This window comes from Amblyraja radiata, chromosome 34 (assembly GCF_010909765.2).
Source record: "Amblyraja radiata isolate CabotCenter1 chromosome 34, sAmbRad1.1.pri, whole genome shotgun sequence".
NCBI lineage: Eukaryota > Metazoa > Chordata > Chondrichthyes > Rajiformes > Rajidae > Amblyraja > Amblyraja radiata.
Window position 1 is genome coordinate 5,726,243 of NC_045989.1, and position 21,486 is coordinate 5,747,728.

The window sequence follows — 21,486 nt, forward strand, 5'->3', positions numbered from 1 at the left end:
CAACAACTTTTACAGAGTACTACACAAGAATCACAATACGCAAATGATCAACCCAAGAAAAGGTCACCTGTGAAATAAAATAATCTTTTTCATGTTGTCTGCCATTAGGAAGTTGTAAAACCTCCGACACTGGTCCCATTGGAGGAAAGTTTCCTGTGCCCTAAGCAAAACAAAAAAAAGTTAAGCATGTGGTAAAAATACATAAAAGCTCCATTCATGATGTGCTATGCAAAGCTGGTTCTTGCAGTAAGTTTGGAGACAAAGAGAACTGAACCTTATTACAGAGTACTGATATTTTATCTACGTTTACAATTTGCTAGAGACTTGAATTCCATATGTCAGGAAGCTCTTCAAACCAGTCCTGACATTCCTGGCTAGAAGGCAAACAGCAGTTTCCTGCCTATTGCAGAACATATTTTCCCAGCCTTCAACTTACACATCCCCCCCCCTCAACCTTTCTTGGGCAAATCTAATTTATTGATCCTGTAATTATTATTGACCTAAAATGTCCTCCCAATGTATCTCACCATGCTGCAACTTTCACCCTCTTCCCAAAATTAGAAGTCATCGCATGGTTTTCTACACCAAAACATTCCTTAGACGATCTTAAAGCTCTGTTACTTTGAAAATGCAACAAAAAAGACTTAGTGAGTTGCCTAGTTTGGTCATTTTTTTATTGACTCTGGTGGTGTGCTGCCCAGTAGACTGGTCATCAATGTAGATAACAGCAGATGTCACAACAGGCTTAATAAAACTAACTCCTTCGATAAAATATGGTACAAAATACCAATGATGCTGGAATCGGGAGAAAAAGAAAAACTGCTGGATCAGGGATCCGGCAGCATCTGTGGAGAGAGATGTTCCGTCAATGCTTGGGGTCGGAACCTTTCCGTCGACTGTCTATCTCCCTTCACAGTTGCTGCCCGACTTGCCGAGTTCTTCCAGCAGTTTGATTTTTGTTCCTTCTATAACCGTCTCGCAACAACTCTGTTTATAACAAGTATATTGATAGACCGAGAATTAGGGCCAAGAGTAAGTTGTAAAGGGCCTGTCCCACTTATGCGATTTTTTTAGGCAACTGTCATAATCGTAACAAGTCGCCAAAAAAACCGGCGACTGCACCCCACCTACGACAACCTACAACAACATACCACCTAGTCGACGGCAAGCTACCGACAACCGGCGACCCATTAGGACGTCCACCTATGGCCAGACAGGCGACAACCTACGACAACCGTATTCAACCTACGTCCATCCGCGACCAGCTACGACCCTGTCAACGACAACTGAAGACAAATCAGTCGCCGGTTCCTGTCGCCGGTAGGTAGTCGCCAATGGAATTCACCGAAGTCAGCACCGGCGACAACCTACGACGGCACCTACGGCAGGAGAAGTCAAGCTACGCTCATTGGCGTCAACCCACTGTCGCTGAAATTTTTTGAACATGTTGAAAATCCAGCGGCGACCAGAAAGACGCTACGACTCTTTGGGCGACTGAGGAGACTACTCACTACCATACAGGCAACACCCCGGCGACCATGTGGCGACAGCCTAGTCGCCTAAAAAAATAGCCCTAGTGGGACAGGCCCTTTGTTCAAGATTTGCTTACATAAAATGTCCTGTTAATGCATTAATAATTCAAACAAACCAACTTAGTTATACAAAAATGGCAGAGGTTCACATGCGGTACAACTACAGGAGGAGGATTGACCCTCACAAGGTTTAAAACCCATTTACTTTCAGACATTTAACATTTTTCAAGCAATCCATTCAGGAATTCAGACTTGTTCAGTATATATTAACAAGGGAGAAAATACAATTTATGTGTATTAGGCCATTTTTTTGCGTTCAAGAATTCTAAAAAGTAATATTTGTTCTGCACGATCAGCACATGATCAATTTTGGGTAAAATCAATTTCCGTTGTATATAATTAACCTCAAAACAATAAAGAAAATGAGAACAACCAGATGTTTTTACGTTGTAAATAATTACTTCTTACTGCTAACTGTAGGAAGAGAAGCCAGAAATTGGTTCAACTCTAGAATCATTTTGTTGATGTAAAGGTTGTGGTAAATTATCTCTGGACTATACTTAGCGGGACATCACAACTTGGCCTTTCATTAGCCTCTGAGGTTTGAGACAAAAGAGAATAAACTCATGTTTTACATCTGTGTTGGATGTGATACATTTTACATCATAAACACAAGGGCAGCAGTCTATTGACAAAATGGTCAACCTCTTAACCTGCCGCCCTTGTCTCCATCTGACTAGGAGCAGACCACCAACGTCACCATTGAGCCATGGGTATGCCAGAGCAAAAATTAAATACATAGAGTTTCATAGTCAAATTAACAGAAATTGAGTGAAATGTACACACTATATAAATATTAATTATTCTAAAACAGCATGCATCTAACTTACACAGCTTTGCTCTGCAATGTACGCCAATGAGCAAAGTAGAAATTAATTTGTAACGCGCCAAAGCTAAGCAAAAGTTTAGTTTAGTTTAGAGATACAGTGTGAAAACAGGTCCTTTGGCCCACCGAGTCCGCACCGGCCAGTGATCCCTGCACATTAACACTATCCTACATTCACTAGGGGCAATTTACACTTATACCAAACCAATTAATCAGTCAAAAGGGTCTCAACCCGAAACGTCACCCATTCCTTCTCTCCAGAGATGCTGCCTGTCCCGCTGAGTTACTCCAGCACTTTGTGTCTATTGTCAATGAATCCACAAATCTGTACGTCTTTGGAGTGTGGGAGGAAACCGTAGATCTCAGAGAAAACCCACGCAGTCACGGGGAGAACAATGGAGTACAAACTCTGTACAGACAGCACCCGTAGTCAGGATGGAACCCCGGGTCTCCAACGCTGCAAGTGCTGTAAGGCAACAACTCTAACGCTGCACCACCCAAAACAGCCAGCACACAAACCTCTACTGTTTAAGTGATGTAAATTCTCTGGGGATAGCTTTTAGTCATTGCTTATTTAGTCCACCGAGTTTGGACTGATGCTGTTAAGGCTGGATTCCATAAATGAACTGTTCTTTTTGAGCAGAAAAAGTGTAGGTTTACATTCTCTGACTTGTCCTCTATATTTAGCTACGAAAGAGATGTGCAGAGAATTCTTGCTGGAAGTGTACACATTTCAGTCAATGAGTATTAACGAGAAATTACTAACAACCAGTTCTCTCTGTAAACTCATTATTGTATAAAATATTGGTAATCTGTTGTTTAAAAAGGAAAATCCATTCAGCTTGCACAATGAAAGAAAAAAACTTTCAACTGTGTTTTATTTAAATATACTATTAAAGAGATCTGTATTCTAAAGCTGCATTCATTTATACAAACACTAGAGGTCTTATGCTCTGTGCTCGAAACATGAAAGATTCCAAATATCAGCATATAAAATCATTTTTAGTTTGTTTAAGCTCATGTTTTAAAGGGATATGTTCCAATCTAGAACACGCTCAATATGGGTCTCATTAGAAGTTTACAAAGCTGAATTGACAAACCTACAGAACTTAACGTCAGCAAAAGCTGGTGATTTTGGTCGTGGAGAGGGACAAAAATAAAGACATTTTATGCAGAGAATTTGGGCGGCACAGAAGGGCAGCTGGTCGAGCTGCTTCCTCACAGCGCCAGCGACCTGGCTTTGACCGTGATCTTGGGTGTTGTCTGTGTGGAATTTGCACATTCTTCCTGAGATTGCATGACTTTCTCCGAGTGCTCCGGTTCCTCCCACATCCTAAAAGGCATGCGAGTTTGTAGGTTAATTGACCTCTATAAATTGCCCCTTGTGTAACCAGTGAATGAGAATGTGGGAAAACAGAAAACTAAGGCAGACGGGTGATTGATGGTTGGCATGGACTCTGTGGGCAGAAGGGCCTTTTCCCCATGCTGTATCTCCAAATTCAACTAAACTCTTAACGGTAAAGGACCAGGTTGATTTGGGGTTTATTCCTGTGGTTTGATTTCGGGGACTTTTATTGGAAAGCTGCAGCTGCTTCACATTAGTTTACAACAACAACAGCCAGGACACTCTTCATTATCTGCTCAAGGCCTCTTTGTAACTAGACATTGAGCGAGCTTAAGACCACAAACTTTCTTTTCATCCTTTGTTTAGCACGAGGGGAAATATTTCCTCTTCCCAAAGTAATCTGGAGTCAAGATTTGAAACTGCACAGGAAATCAGTAATAATAAACCATGGCTTATGAATTTGTGGCACAATGAGAGAGCAGCAATATAGTGCCTTGCTACACTCTTAATTCTAACAATTATATAACAAATATATTTTTAACAATTATCTAACAATATACAACAAAATATATTCCAAATAATATTTATCTACTGCCGAATCTAGAGATGTTCATGAAATCTTTGTCATGCTTTATTAGAGTCATAGAGTCAGAGTGATAGTGTGGAAACAGGCCCTTCGTCCCAACTTTCCCACACCGGCCAACATGTTCCAGCTTCACTCGTCCCACCTGCCTGCGCTTGGTCCATATCCCCCCAAACCTGTCCTATCCATGTACCTGTCTAACTGTTTCTTAAACGATGGGATAATCCCAGCCTCAACTACCTCCTCTGGCAGCTTGTTCCAGACATCCACCACCCTTTGCGTGAAAAAGTTACCCCTCAGATTCCTATTCAATCCCCCCCCCCCCCCCCCCCTCATCTTGAACCTATGTCCTCTGGTCCTCGAGACTCGGTGCTATCTGGGCAAGAGACTCTGTGCATCTACCCGATCTTTGAAATGCATCATTCAGAGCTGCTTTGTAACACAAATAAGCCAGAAATATTAAAATTCTCACAATGTTCAGGAATACCCGGCATACGCATTTTCAAATTTTGAGTTGTAGGGGGGGAGGGGCAGTCATGTAGATACATTACAAAAGATAGAGATGAACTGATGCAATTTGTGTTTTTATGTAGGGATAGTAGGCAGGTGAGCAGGGAATCCCTTCATATATCAACGAGGCATGGAATCTTTGGTTCCATTTGACCAGGCAAAGTATTTAAAATAAGAAATCATTTTTAACAAAGCAACATCCTTTTAGAACTGAACCAAAACAATGACTTAGATTTAATGCTCAAATTCGAGAAAGGGACTTGCTCTACAGCTTCTTAATTAAAATTAACCAGTCAAATCGACCTTAGAATAACATAAATTGTTTGTGCTGTGCTGGAACAAATTGGTAAAAGTAATTTTGCCATTTAAGTATTTTGTCTAAAGCGATGGCAGGATATTTCTGTGACTGTCGTGGTGCCTGGATGGGAAGAACCTGGTTTGACGTAACAAAGCCACATCTATACTACTTCTAAAACTGAGCATAGAAAATAAATGGCATTAAAAATGCCAATATTGATACAGAATGTGTTGCTCTTTATAATTCTTGGCTTGTTCCACCTTAAGAGAGTATTTTAAATTGACTCGAAATAGAATTGGAAAAAAAAATCTTACGGTTTATCCTTTTATAAGGCGCATGGGAAAGACATGATCTGAATCTCTACAACAACACACTTGTAAGGTTCACAAAAACAAAACTAGAAACATCAAGTGGAACAGACTTCCCCTTGAACAAATCAATTCCCAAGTGACTTTACAAAGTTTACTATAAACGTTTGTTTTCTTAGGCCCAAGCACACCTCACTTCATCTTCATTGGATTGTAAAAATATTGCACCATAGCCTACACTCTGCACATTCAGGGCCACAACTTTGACTGCAAAACACCTCACTACTCTAATGTTTTCTCTTAAATCAACTTGCATAAAGTACAGCACACTTATCAACACTTAATCAATGGAATCAATCTCACCTGTATTCTCCCGATTCTATTAGCTTTCCAGCGTTTCTCCATAAAAGGCAATATGCTAAAATGTACTCTGCTAAAATACCAAACCAAATATGACACTGTCTATCAAACACCCATCCTTTTTCTCCAGAGATGCTTCCTGACCCTCTGAAATACTCCAGCACTTGGTCTCTGTCAAACGATTGTTTTGCTGAACACGTATGCTCAGTTTGCTTTGGTCTACCCAGTTGCCAAACATTTTAACTCCCCTTCCCATATTGACCTTTCTGTCTGAGGCCTCCTCCACGGCCAGAGTGATGCCAGATGCAAATTGGAGGAACAGCACCTCATATTTTGCTTGGGCAGCTTATACCACAGCAGTATGAACGTTGAATTTTCTATTTTCAAGTAACCCCTGCATTCCTTCCCTCCACCCTCACCCATCCCAGTCATCCTACTAGTTCCACTGTTTGCATCTCCATAACCCTTCGTTATCACCTCTTCCCTAGCCAACAATCGGCCATTATGGCTCCCACCCTTCCTTGGATATCTATTACCAGCCCTGATTTGTTCTGCCCTTTCTCTACCACCAGATCCTCTCCCCGCAACCCCCCCCCCCCCACCCGCCATACTTTCAGACCCATAATGTCACCCATCCTTTCTCTCAAGAAATGCTGCCTGACCCGATGAGTTATTCCCGCATTTTGTGTCTATCTTCTAAATAAGAAATGATATGCAATATCTCTAGCTTCTCTTAGTTAATCTTTACTTCAGAGTTCTCATGAGGTTTGACTGTTTGTTTAAAAGGTTCTTAATTGTGTCGAAAAGTCACTATATTCAGACTTTAACTGAAGTCCATTGATTTACCAGAATTGACTGATTGTTTGGTCTATTTTTTTGTTTAAAAATGAATTCACCACAAGGGGAAGTAGGGAAAGGAAATGAACTTGTGGAATTTCTGAATCTGCCTACAACATTATTGCAACATCCTGAATTAGTCTTTTCTGCAAAATCTGAAAAGAATTAATGTTTATTTTACTACAACTTAGAGCCAATTGTAATTTGTTTAAAGACTTTTGTAAGTGAAGCCAGATAGCACTTTGGTACAGGACAGCAAGAGTTTGAAATTCCTCCTGAAAAGGTATCGCTAGGCAAACTCATTTGAAATGTGAGACCGATAGATTTTGGTTATAGTATTAAAAAATATGGGCCAAAGGGATTATGTCTGGATTTCAAACATAATCATGATTGCAGTGCATAATGGCTGTAGGCCAGTCCAATTTCATTTTTATTCAATCGCAGAATGAGAGTATGTGAGAAGGCTGGCGATAGACCAATTCGCTTCTTGGCAATTTTTACAAGGCTGCTAATGGATAACCAAATGGTTCTGAGGTCAGTAGTTTTCTCTCTTGAAAAGGAAGCATAATTTTTTTTTATACTACCAATCTATAGTTGTGCAGGCACCTCTGAAGCAGCTCTTCATTCCAGTCTGATGAAGGACCCGCAAGGGTCTGTAAGGTTAGATCGCACGGAATCCACGTCGAGTTAGTTAAATGGATTCAAAAAATAGCTTGGAGGAAGGAGTCAAAGGATAGGTTTGGAAGATGATTTCTCAGATTGAAGACCTGTGACCAGTGGAGTGGTACAGGAGTTAGTCCTGGATCTATGGCGGTTGTTACCTAAATTAACAATGTGGATGACAATATAGTTAACATTTCCAGTAAATTTGCAGACTACGCAAAATTGGCGGAATAGAAGACCGTGAGGAAGGATAACTAAGTTTGCAACAAGATCCAGATCAGTTGGGAAGGTGGGGCAAGGAATAGCAAGAGAAACTTAACACAAATTTGTGGTGTTGCTCTTCAATATGTCAAACCGGGGCAGTACTTACACAGTAACTGGTAGTACCCTGGAGAATATTGTACAAGAGTGATCTGGATCACTCTATACCCATGACAGCGTAGCGAACCACAGTGCGAACTCCATCATCAAGTTCGCTGACGACACCACTATTGTGGGGCGTATCACTGATGGGGATGAGTCAGAGTACAGAAGAGAGATCGAGCAACTGTCCATATGGTGCCAGCGCAATAACCTGGCCCTCAACACCAGCAAAACCAAGGAACTGATTGTGGACTTTGGAAGGAGTAGGAGGGGGACCCACAGCCCCATTTATATCAACGGGTCGATGGTTGAAAAGGTCAAGAACTTCAAATTCCTGGGCGTGCACATCTCTGAAGATCTTTCCTGGTCCGAGAACACTAACGCAATTATCAAAAAAGCTCATCAGCGCCTCTACTTCCTGAGAAGATTACGGAGAGTTGGATTGTCAAGGAAGACTCTCTCTAACTTCTACAGGTGCACAGTCGAGAGCATGCTGACCGGTTGCATCGTGGCTTGGTTCGGTAATTTGAGCGCCCTGGAGAGGAAAAGACTACAAAAAGTAGTAAACACTGCCCAGTCCATCATCGGCTCTGACCTTCCTTCCATCGAGGGGATTTATCGCAGTCGCTGCCTCAAAAAGGCTGGCAGTATCATCAAAGACCCACACCATCCTGGCCACACACTCATCTCCCTGCTACCTTCAGGTAGAAGGTACAGGAGCCTGAAGACTGCAACAACCAGGTTCAGGAATAGCTACTTCCCCTCAGCCATCAGGCTATTAAACCTGGCTCGGACAAAACTCTGATTATTAGCAACCACTTTCTGTTATTTGCACTACCAGTTTATTTATTCATGTGTATATATATTTATATCATGGTATATGGACACATTTATCTGTTTTGTAGTAAATGCCTACTATTTTCTGTGTGCTTAATCAAAGCAAGAATTTCATTGTCCTATACAGGGACACATGACAATAAACTCACTTGAACTTGAACTTGGAAGTCCAGTGCATGGTTCCCTAAAAACGGTGAGCCTGGTGGACTGTGTTGTGAACAAGGCGTATGGCTCGCTTGCCTTCATTGGGAAGGTTAATGAGTGATTGTCAGAGGAAGCTATAAAAGCTGATACAATTACCACTTTCAAAAACATTGGACAGACATATGGATAGGAAAGGTTTAAAAGAGCTAAGGACCAAGAAGAGCTAAGGACCAAATACAGGTAAACAGGACTGGCGCAGAATGCCAACTGAGTAGCATGAATAATATGGGTCAAAGTGCTGTGCAGTTCTATGAGTCTTAAATTGAAACTTTAAATATGAAATCCTATACAAATTGAACTTATGGCTCAAAATTGTTCATACAGTTCTCCAATTGTTAGCCGCCTAATGTATCCATTAAATGGCCTTGCCCCACATTCAAATGCCAAGCTTCAATACTTTTCTATCAATTAAATCAGGTGCAATTGCACAGCCCTCATGTTTTTCCCTCCCTCATACAAAGAACACTTCATGCTGGTCCTATGTCAACTACTATTGATTGAAGAAGCCCATCACAGATCCTGTCCTCACTCATCATCCTTGGTTATTAATTTTCAAATGTCTTATGTACAAGTGCATGAAATGCATTGATTTAACTTCTCTAGCTCCAGGATACTAAAGGCAACCCCAGAAGCTTAAACAATCTTGTGGTTGCTTAACTGGGGACTGAATTCAAGAACATCAATGTTAATCATAATTGGTTTGCATCTGCGCGCAGAATAGATTTACGAGAATGTTGCCAGGACTTGAGGTATAGGGGGAGGTTGGGCAAGCTAGGACATTATTCCTTGGAGCACTGGGAGATGAAGGGTAATCTTACAAAATCATGAGGGAATTGGATAGGGTAAATGCACAGTCTCTTACCCAGAGGAAGGGAATCAAGAACCAGGGGTTATGGGTTTATGGTGAGAGTGGAAACAATTAATAGGAACACGAGCAGCAACATTTTCCACGCAGAGGGCGGTGGGTATAAGGAACAAGCTGCCAGAGGATGTAGTTGAGGCAGGTACTATAACAAGATTTGAAAGACATTTGGACAGGTATGTAGATAGGTAAAGTTTAGTGGGATGCGGGCCAAAGGCAGGTGGGACTAGCGTAGATGGGGCATCTTGGACGGCATGGGCAAGTTGGGCCAAAGGGCCTATTTCCATGCCGTATGACTCTCCCTTGGGACATAATACATGCATACATTTCCATAAAGGTCAACTTACCGTAGTGCGCTGTAGCCTTGACAAACGCTGATGCAACAAAGAACATTTTCCTGGTTCACTTGATCCTCTCCAAGAAATTTGCAAACTATGTTTCCACCCAGGCTGAACCCCACAACCACCAGCTGGGTCTGAGGGAATGCTTTCTTTATGTTGTTCACCATGGCGCCAAATTCCCATGTACAACCTATATGGAAAAAATGATGTTAACTTCCAAAGTAACTGAAAATAGAAACATTTCTTCAAACATTTCAATCCCAATTCACCGCATTTCTTCGGTTCCGTACATCATGTGTTCTGGGTTCTAGCAAAATTAAAAATACAGATTTGCAGTTAAAATTGTTAGAAAATGAATATTTTAACGAAATTCATTCATCGTCAGAATGGAAATGCTCGTGTTGTTTTGGGAATTCACTTAAAGGTCTTAATTCAATTTTGTTTAGTTTATTGTCACTTGTACCATATTATGTGCAGTTTTGGTCAAATCTTTCCATACTATATTTAGGCAGCAGCCAGCAAACCTAATTTTGCAGAACAAATATCCACGTTAATTTGGCACATCTTCCTATCAAAAAAAGTGAGCACAGTGCAATTCTGTAACTTTAATCCACAATGACTGTGCTGCTGACAAAGATAGGTATGTAGTTTAAATATGTGAATTGTGGATGTACGCACATCCACAACTGATATAATGCGAAATATATAATGAAAATTACAGTACCGCAAAGGCAGAATACGCAAATTTCCTTGCAAAGTCATTATGTATGAAAATTATCAAAAGGGCAATTATGCAAACTAAATGATTTTTATGTAGTTTAAACGGCTTTTGAGCAGTAGCACACAAAAGATGTATTGATGACCCATGGCTGGAATATATCAGTTTTTCCACGAGCATACCTTCCACATGCAGCGTGATCCAATAACACAAGTCTCCAGAACTATTCAAAGACACCTCTACAAATTTACGGTGCTAGAGTGGTTCATCATATCGTTGAATTCAATGGAAATATTTCATTGTGTTTGACTTTATTTTTGGAGTGCAGTGCACAATGTCTGTGTAAATACTATAAGCTTTTAAAAACAATACTTTACAAAGTAGCAAGGGGCTTATTTGATTTTGCTGATTATTTCCCAATAATGAGACACCATATCTCCCTGAACTCTCAAATATGGTTATAGACCAACTGCAGTTGAGGATGGCCATTGGGGCTATTACATCTCTTCTATCCAGAACCACCCGAAAAAAGAGTCACTTCACGACTTCCTTGTGCAACAAGTGCAGCTCCAATCTTAACCTGAACACGAGTTTAGTTTAGTTTATTGTCACTTGCACCGAGGTACAGTGAAAAGCTTTATGCGTCCGAACCAGTTAGCAGAAAGACAATGCATGATTACAATTGAACCATCCATACTGTACAGATAGCATAGTTATAGACCTGTCCCACGGTGCGAGTTCATTCAAGAGCTCTCCCAAGTTTAAAAAAAAATCAAACTCGTAGTAAGCACGGAGAATGAACATAGCGGGTACATCGGAGCTCGGGGACGTCTCTTCGCAGCTAGTTACGCTAACGGCAGGTAATCGGGAAGACTCGCTAACGGCAGGTAAACACGGAAAACTAGTGGAGATTTTTCAACACATTGAAAAATGTCCACGAGAGCCCCGAGTACTGACTAGAGGCCATTACCGTAAATCTCCGAGTTCGAATCAGGGCAATTCGGGAGAGCTCTTGGAATGAACTCATACTGTGGGACAGGACTTTTAAAGTAAAAAACGCTGCTGTCGGGGTAGAGACTTAAAGGAGTAGAGCGATTGTAATGCGTGATTGGAAATCCACTTCTGTGATTGGACACAGAGAGCATGGCTTGGGTGCAATCCTAGATCTAAGATGATAGCACTAGGGTTGCCAACTGTCCCGTAGTAGCCGGGCCATCCGGTATATTGGGCTAAATTGGTTTGTCACTCATCGAAGTCCGGCGCCCGGGCCAAAACACCTCAGCCAGTCTGCCGGCTGGGCTTTGTGTGCAGTCCAGCACCTGGGCCAACTCATCATTCACCCAGCCATGGCCAAGTCAGTCAACAAATTGCCGTCGGGAATTTGTCCCTTATTTTGACCTTTTGCCCCTTATTTGGGCGTGAGAAAGTTCGCAATCCTAGATAGCTCCCTAAGTAATATCACATTTAAAGAATAAATTATTAACTTGAGCCACAGGTGACAGCGTTTCCATCTGTGCCAGACACAAATGCAGATTATTGTCAAATCTTAAATAATAACTTCCCTTGAGAAAATATTGCACAAGCAAGTCCCTCAAGTAACCAGCTCCTTTACCTTGTTAATCTGGTTATGTTAAAGAAAAATAAACCAAGTCAAAGCACATAGAGCAGAACATCGAAATAAGAGACGAACAAGGCTATTGAATGCTAGCAACATTAGTTGTTTTTTTTAAAGCTGAGAAGAAGAGAAGAATCTAGCAAAGTGATCCTAAGTTTGAGTTTCAAGAAAAGGGTAGAATTAGCTGTGGTAACACGAGGCTTGATTTAAAAAATCAATGAAGATGCAAGGAAAAAGGAACAAGTACAGAGATTTTGCTCCTTTTGATATTATATTTAATAAAGCATGCAGCTGGTGGTAGCAAGAAATCAACCAAGAAATTTTATGACTAATTTATTTACCAACTCCCATAGCAACAGGCGGTTATTCTTAGCAATGACAGCAGGGGAATGAAGTCTGCATAACTTTAGGAACATTCAAGTGAAAGAACATTCAGGTGCATCAAACATTGGCATGGATTTCAGCAGAGTACAAAGGTGGAAGAATGGATTCAGAACAAGTGCAGTAACATTTTCAGGGTGATTTCTTTCCAATCCTTCCAGACTCATTTGAGTTTATAGGTCATGCAATTTCTCGAGTGTTTGCCTGCTTTCAGCACTATGTCAAAATACTAATTCTTGGGAAGACCGTCAATCAGTCACAATAATCAATCAGCAATGTCAAATCTAATGCAGTGAAAAATTTAGAAAATGATCACAGGCTCTAAATTTGTAATAAAAATCAAAGGGCTCTGTGGCATATGAAAGTCTGGCCGTTTATTGCGTTATTAGCAAGCTTTGTAATGAAATTAAATGCAGCTGGGCTTCATCTCTACAATTCTTTCAAACTGTTAACGGTGATTTAAGAACAATAAGAAGAAATAATATCTCACTCAACAAATAGCAGTATATTTCTAATTACATGCTCACTTGGCATCTACAATGAAGTTGAGCACATTGTATGTGTATAGAATAGAGGGTTAAAGGATCAGCCCAAAGATCTGCTTCTACTGTTGGATCTTTTTTTTACAATATAACCATATAACAATTACAGCATGGAAACAGGCCATCTCGGCCCTACAAGTCCGTGCCGAACAACTTTTTTCCCTGAGTCCCACCTGCCTGCACTCATACCATAACCCTCCATTCCCTTCTCATCCATATGCCTATCCAATTTATTTTTAAATATATGTGGTCATCTTTAGAAAAACACAAATCTGTTTACATAACCCTACTTGCCTCAAACTATTACAGTCCTTCTAATGAAGGGATTCCCCGTGCTAAATTTCCCGGAATTAGTATAAACACATGTAACTTTAATTATAAAGACATAAAGCAAAAAAGAAATATCATTAAAATGGATCAATTGGCAAAGGTTTTTCAATCGCATTTGGTTAATCAAATGTGGTAAAAATATGAGCAAGTTATTGATATGTTATTTTAACAAGATACAGGAAAGAGTTACCTCAATCCCAAGGAACAAAGGCAACTTCTAGAACTTTAAATTGCAGAAATATATGCAGGGAACAAAGTAGAAATGAATGATGCCATAGCATAAGAACAGAGATGGCACTTCTATTAAACCACAACGTTACATGTCCAAATTAAGGTTGTGAGCAGTGCTCACTGTGAATCTTTATTAATCCTATGATCTACAAAATGCACAAATGAAATTTAATCTTGGTAATATTGCAACTATTTCAAAGGTTATACCTTTGGACTGTGAAATGTCATGATTATGCACTATGGACTGAAACAAAACAGATATGCTGAAACTTGAATGGATAATCAATGTTAATCCTTCAACTAAGCTTGAAAACTGCACTCAAAGTGAAGTTCAATCAGATGTTATATCGATGGGGCGTTGTCAGTTGTGGAAACTCTATAACCAGAGAGCTCCAGCATCTGAAAACAACACCCACAAATACGTCAACATTTATAGTTCAGTAATGTCAACGTGAAAATGTGTTTTTTTTTCTCCTTCACAATCACGGGTGAAATTCATGAAAAGGTTTATTACAAAAGGGCTTTTGGCCATCATTTCATATCCATTTATTCATGTGAAAACATCCCAGGTTTTAATTTAGATCTGCATTCCTGCAGCGTAGATCAAGTAGTAGATAAGATGCAGTTCCAACTGCATACAAAAATATAGCCAAAATTATTATGGCTGTCAGCAACTCTAATCAGAAACACAACATCGACTTAACACAAAACGCAGAAAGGAAAGCATTTATAATAACTCATAAATTTACTAAAGCACCAGAATTAAATTATGGAGTTAACCTAGATCTAAAAAAGAAAAATAATCTAGACAAAGATACGGGTCATAATGCGAGTCACCAACAAGGCTGATGTAGAAGGAGGCTTGTCATACTGTCCACATATCACACAACCTAACAGCACAAAGTTAGTTGATCAATGCTTCAGTGCCAATTCTTTGTAAAAGTAATCCAAATGAACACATTCTCACTTTAAAGTATTTTGGAATAACCTGACGATGTCAGTGAGCTTGACGCCATTGTCCTTTACCTGTCATTACTCCAAGTGTTTACTCACTCTTACAGGCTCCAAAATTCACAGCATTTTCAGCTTAGCTTTAGTTTAATAGCTGCATAATTTTGCCTCTGGTCACTTCAGTCCAGTGGAAATTTGCCAGAATGCTCATAATCCAGCACAGCCAGGTCTTTGGTTTTGCCTGACTCAGATTTCTCAGGCAATTGAATTGTTATTCCTATTAATATTTAAACACCTTTTAAATTCACTTTAAAAAAAAGATGTTACACAGCTTTTTGAATTTTCTAGTAAGCCAGGTAAATTTAAAGAGTGTGCGGGAACAGGTGAATTTCAATGGAGCACAGAAAATTGCAACTCCCAAACAATTGGGATTTCCGAATACTTAAGATAGTCGATCATTGTAGATTTACTCTGATCCCATTCTCTCAAGTCTCTCCTCCATTTGATTCATATTTGTTTGCACTTTGTCAAATTGATACTCTCTACTGACTCCACTTTTATTGCACTTTTTACATCTGTATCCAGTAGGCACAAAGTACAGGGTCTCGACCTGAAACCTATCGTGTTCTCCGAAGACTCTGTCTGACCCAATGAGCTCTTTGTGTTTTCTCTTTTGTTTCCCAGCCTCTGCAGTTCCTTGTTTCCACGCTTCAGCACAATGTACATGGATGTGTTAGCACTGTATGCCAATTTAGCATTCTTTTGCTGTTCTTATATATGGGTAATTGCCTGAGATTGTTAATATACATTCGATTTATCAATCTGTATTTGGACTTTCAGGAAATTGTCCCAATAGATAGATTTATTTTTTGATTTATGCCCTCTAAACACATCTTAATTGCATCTTCGCAAAGTCACTCACGTTACTCTGTCCTCATTTGTCAAAGAGCTTTCAAATAAATTGTAGGAGAGAAGGCAAATAGAGATGTTCTGTAAAGTTAGCGAGATTCAACTGCTGCATTGGGAATTAATTTCAATAAGAATGCAATGACAAGTCTTGGAACACTCAATAAATTACAGACAAAATAAAACTACAACAGGCCTGGAAACGCTCGAGCTTTCAAGATCTACACAGACTGCAATTTCTGAAGATACTCTCATGTTAAAAGAGATACCGTCAAAGGCAATATCCAACCATCTCATCAAGAGTATTTAATTATAAAGCGTACCTCTGTAGATCCAATCTTAGAAGTTAGCTACATTTCTGTGGTGAGCTGTTGGCAAAAACTGAAGTGATCTTTAATTCAAAGTCATTATCATTTACAAAAATATTAACTAGAATTTGTATGCCTCTGGGAACTGTTGCAAGAATGAATTAGTTCAAGAAGGAACTGCAGATGCTGGAAAATCGAAGGTAGACAAAAGTGCTGGAGAAACTCAGCGGGTGCGGCAGCATCTATGGAGCGAAGGAAATAGGCACCGTTTCGGGCCGAAACCTTTCTTTCCGAAACGTTGCCCATTTCCTTTGCTCCATAGATGCTGCCGCACCCGCTGAGTTTCTCCAGCACTTCTATCTACCCGCAAGAATGAATTTACTGCTTTTCATTTTGCACAGTGCTCTGGAGCGAATACTAGAGAAGATACTCTGTTGACTGTGCAAAATAATAACTGTAATAACTGAGCTAATTTATTACAACTTCAATAATTATAGCTGCAAATTGTAGGGACTGCCTGGAGTTTAAACTATATAAATTCTCAAGGAACATTGTTCAATTATGTTGATACCGACACACAGACGCACTCACATACGTGATGGCCACAGGATAGATTGAAAGATTGGTTAAAATATATTAGTTGACACAGAAAGAGTAAGGAGGTATCCCAGGAGTATACACTGCACTACCAATTCACAGCTCAAGTACTGCACACAAGTGTTGTGGTCACAGTACAGAACTGATGCAATTACCCTGGAGAGAGCAGAGAAGAATTAAGATGTTACAAGCATTGGGAATTTTTTCGCTGTTTAAAAATGAAGGGTTTTTTTTGTTTTTGAGAAACAGTGGAAGCTTTAATGGAGGTGTGTAAAATTCCAAGGAGCCTCAAACTAGTAAGTAGGAAGTACCCAATTCCCCTAACAGGAGATGCCAAAGACCATGGATGGCACAGATTTAAGATAATCTGTAGAAATAGAAGAGGGGGTGTATGGAAAGGAGATAAACATCTGGAACTCATTGCCAGAAAGGTGTCGATACAACAAAAAAAAGACCCTAAATTAAAAAATTACTTGAAGGTGTATTTGAAAAGGCATGACCTAGATGATCATAGACCTACCGCTGGAAGTGCAAGTAAGTTGGTACCTTTTTCAATCTGCATGGACATGGAACAAATGACATTGTGCTGTACATTTTCTGTAGTTCTATTAAAAATATGCTTTTGTAAATACTTATGCTTCAAATTTAAGATTATGTTAAGATTAGACACATGAAGACAAACTAACAAAAGGGTTAGAAATTTGGTGCCATTTACAACATGTTCCATAACCCCACGTTTAGCTGCAAACACCCCAACTATCAGCTTTGCCTTTATCAGCTGTGAGGCATGTTATCTGCAAGTTACATATGGCCAGTTGCATGCTTCATAAACTCAGCATCAAAAAGCAATAAGGAAGCACACATCACTAGAACAGAATAGTATGGGAACAGGCCCTTTGACACACTATGTCTGCACCAAACATGACGCTAAATTAAACTAATCCCCATCGGACTGCACATGGTCTGTGTCTTTCTATTTTCTGTCTGTTTGGATGTCTAAATGCCTCTTCAATGTTCGATTAGATTTTTCATGTGCCTAATTTGTAACTGTAATTGATTTATTAGCCTCGTATGTAAAAACATAAAGAAATAGATTTGCCACACAGTCATACCAAAAAAGCAACAAGACACACAACTGCATAAAAATGGACATAAACATGCACCACAGCACACTGTGATGGAAGACAATAACGTATTATCTGCTTCCTTCCTTTCCTCCTGCAATCAGGGCAGTCGAGCCATCCGCAGTCGGGGAGATTGAAGCTCCCGTAGCCGGCAATCGAAGCTCCCGCGTTGGGGCGATCAAAGCTCCCGCTTCTGGGCGATCGAACCACCGAGTCGGAGCGATCGAAACTCCCGCGTCGGGGCGATCAAAGCTCCCGCTTCTGGACGATCGAACCACTGAGTCGGAGCGATCGAAACTCCCGCGTCGGGGCGATTGAAGCTCCCGCGATCGGGATGGTCGAAGCTCCTGCGGTTGGAGCTCCCGAAGTCGTTCCCTAACCAAGGGACAGCGAGCTCCATGATATTAAGTCCGCATGCTCCCGCGGTTGGAGCTCCCGAAGTCAATCCCCAGCAAAGGGACCACCAGCTCCACGATGTTAGGCCGCAGGCACAATACGGAAAGAAAATGCATCTCCGCTGAGGAAATAAAAAAGTCTCCCACACACACACACACACACACATATAACACAAAACTAAAGGTACACTAAAACATACATTTAACAACAGACTAAAAACAACAAGAAAAGGACGAGAAAGACGGCTGGCGAGGCTGCCATTGTACGACACCACCTCCAGTATCCAACATTTCCAACCTTGGAAAATGACTGACAATCTTCTCTATCTTTGTCATTTATAATTTTATATATTACTATCACAAAGAATAATCAATTAAAATGAAGCATCTCCACAGCTGATAGTTAAATATTAATGGGAAAAATCTCCAAATATCAATTGTGCACTTTACTCAAGTGAAATTCATGTCACCGGAACACTTCTCCTTAGTTCACACTGCTCTCTTAGGCCATTTTCTACACATGAATCTAATTCTCCAAGCATACTTGATTAATCCCACTGGGATCTTCAATCATCACATAACAGTTAATTACCAACAGTGACGAGAGACAAATATCATAGATATTTGCAACACAGATTACCCAATAACGCTGTTGCAGCAAGGGATGGAGATGCACAGCTCAGTAGCTGAGTAAAGCCTCTATGCCCACTAGGCAATAGTATTTGATTTAATTCAGTAACATACTGAAGCGGGGACGATCAGCCATGATCACAGTGAATGGCTGTGCTGGCTCGAAGGGCCGAATCGCCTCCTCCTGCACCTATTTTCTATGTTTCTATGTTTCATACAGAAGCTGGGAGTTCGGTTCATGAGGAAATTGGGAAGATTGTGATGAATAGGGTTCAGAAAAGATGAGAGGGACTTGGCCAATACCTTGAATTAGATAGGGGCTTGAAGATTAAAGAAAAGGAAGGCGAGCAAAATTATACTGCATGTACAAGAGTGAGGGTGGAGGTATGTTTGTTGGAAGCAAGAGAAGAAACATGTTTTGCCATTTGTGGTCTAGTTTTCTTTTTAGAAAGCAATTTAGAATAAAACCATGCTAAAGGAACAAGAAATCAGATTTAGGCAGACAAAAATGCTGAAGAAACTCAGCGGGTGAGACAGCATCTATGGAGCGAAGGAATGGGTGACGTTTCGGGTCGAAGGGTGGGTCTCCAGCATTTTTGTCTACCTCCGATTGTTCCAGCATCTTCAGTTCCTTCTTAAACAAGACATCAAATTTAGTGGCTATGTGTACAGATCAACAAAACTAGCATTTCCACAGGATATGGAAAGCCCCTGCGATTGTGACCACATTTTGTGCAACATTATTGTATACAGTTAACTTTTACACTTATGCCTATACTTTTATTGTAGACTATACTTCATCTTGGCAGCATCCAGGGGCAACAAAAAATATTACTGATGCCATAATATACAAAAACTGGCAAATGAACTATTAAAAAAAATATAGGTTGTTAATTTTAGTATATTCCTCAACATTTTATACATAACAGATTGCTCTGTATATTGCCAGATTGTAGAAAACAAATAGGAAACTAACTCCAGCAACAGGAACTAACAATGAATATCTGGAAATAATGAAATGTTGCATAGTTCTCTCCATTAAATAAAGACAGATTCTTTCAACAGAAATTTAACTCACATCATTTTTCAAAATGAACCATTACAGCCATTTCAACCTCCTTTCATCAAACCCCTTTGATGTCAACCTTGAAGAGACATGGCCATTGCCAAATAGTTTGTTTATGATGACAGCAACTAAAAATATGCTCATGGGGAGGTGAACAAAGTGCAAGCTGGTTGTAGCTCAAGAGACAGCAGGCTTTGGATCAGTTATCAGAGCAGTCTGAAACCATAGCACCCAACCCATTAAATCAAAATGGCATTATTCCTGAACTTTGGGTGTGATATCAGGACAATCTCCAGTAATTCCCATGAAGTGGCTGGGGACATTTTACTGTTAAACCTGATTTATAAAATCACAAATTAACACAACACAAGAAACGGAAGAGACAGTCGGTCACTCACATGGGAGAGCCATCATGCAAATGAACTCAGGATTCACCCCTGCACTGTTTTTGATGAGTTTAGTTTAAGTTATTATCATGTGTACTGAGGTAGAGTAAAAAGCTTTTGTTGCATGCTAACCAGTCAGCGGAAAGACGAGACAGGATTATAATCGAGCCTGCCACATTGTACAGATTAATGATAAAGGGAATAACGTTTAGTGCAAGATAAAATCCAGAAAGTCTGATTAAAGATAGTCCGAGGGTCACCAAAGAGGTAGATAGTAGCTCAGGACTTCTTAGTTGTTTATAGGATGGCTCAGTCTCCTGATAACAGCTGGGAAAAAACTGTCCCTGAATCTGGAGGTGTGCATTTTCACACTTCTGTACCTCTTGCCTGATGGGAGAGGGGAGAAGAGGGAGTGGCCGAGTGAGACTCGACCTTGATTAGGATGGTGACCTTGCAGAGGCAGCGTGAAGTGTGAATGGATCAATGGAAGGGAGGTTAGCTTGTGTGATGGTCTGGGCTGCATCCATAATTCTCTGCAATTTCTTGCGGTCTTGGATGGAGCTGTTCTCAAACTATTCCAATAAAGTGGTTTCTACAGTGCATCCGGAGAAGTTGGTTAGAGCTGTAGGGGACAGGGCAAACTTCCTAAGCTTCGAAGGAAGTAGAGGCATTGGTGTGCTTGGCCATTGCTTCGACATTGGTGGTCCAGAACAAGTTTCTGGTTATATTTACCGCGAAGAATCTGAAGGTTTCAACCATCTCTACTTTGGCGCAGTCAATGCCTGCAGGGTTATGTTTACCACTTCGATTCATGAAGTTGATCACAATCTTCTTGGTCTTTCTTGCTGACATTGAGAGAAACTCTATATCTTTGAATTAACTTAAATGAATTGAATTGCCTAACAATCTATTTTTTAATATATTCAGTAAGCTGGTGTCCACAGATTTATTGAGTAAAGAATGCTGAAGGTTCGTGAGCATCAAGACGACAAAACTCCTTGTGGCTCAGCCATGAAAGATAAACCCCTGATTTTAAGACTCCTGACCACGGGTCTAGACAGACCAACAAAGGGAAACTTCATTCTGCATCTACTCTTTCAGGTATTGTTAGCAAGTTTTATACATCAGTATGATCAGCTCTTTCTACTCAACTTGAATTGTAGGCCAGTCTGCTGAATCGTCAGACAAACCCATCATTCCATTCCTGGCGTCACACGTACATCCTTCATGACGCAAGCAGACCAGACCAGTACACAACGTACTGGTCTCTACACCTTTGCTTGAATTGCAATTAATTGACATGAACCAATTACAGTAAAACTGCTATCCAACTATTTGGAAATGTTATTGCTATTACATGTTGTATGAGAGGGGGTA

The 21,486-nt window shown here is 40.3% G+C and overlaps 1 protein-coding gene across 3 annotated transcripts in view; it reads right to left on the reverse strand.

The window, feature by feature from the left end:
• abhd2 (abhydrolase domain containing 2, acylglycerol lipase) overlaps positions 1-21,486 on the reverse strand; it is an 82,959-nt gene that overhangs the window by 26,283 nt on the left and 35,190 nt on the right. For all 3 annotated transcript variants that reach the window (XM_033050448.1, XM_033050447.1, XM_033050449.1), the window contains 2 exons: positions 9,936-10,119; positions 68-160 (listed from right to left, as the gene is read on the reverse strand). In XM_033050448.1, the coding sequence (XP_032906339.1) occupies positions 68-160; positions 9,936-10,119 (277 nt within the window). The remainder of the gene's footprint in view (positions 1-67; positions 161-9,935; positions 10,120-21,486) is intronic.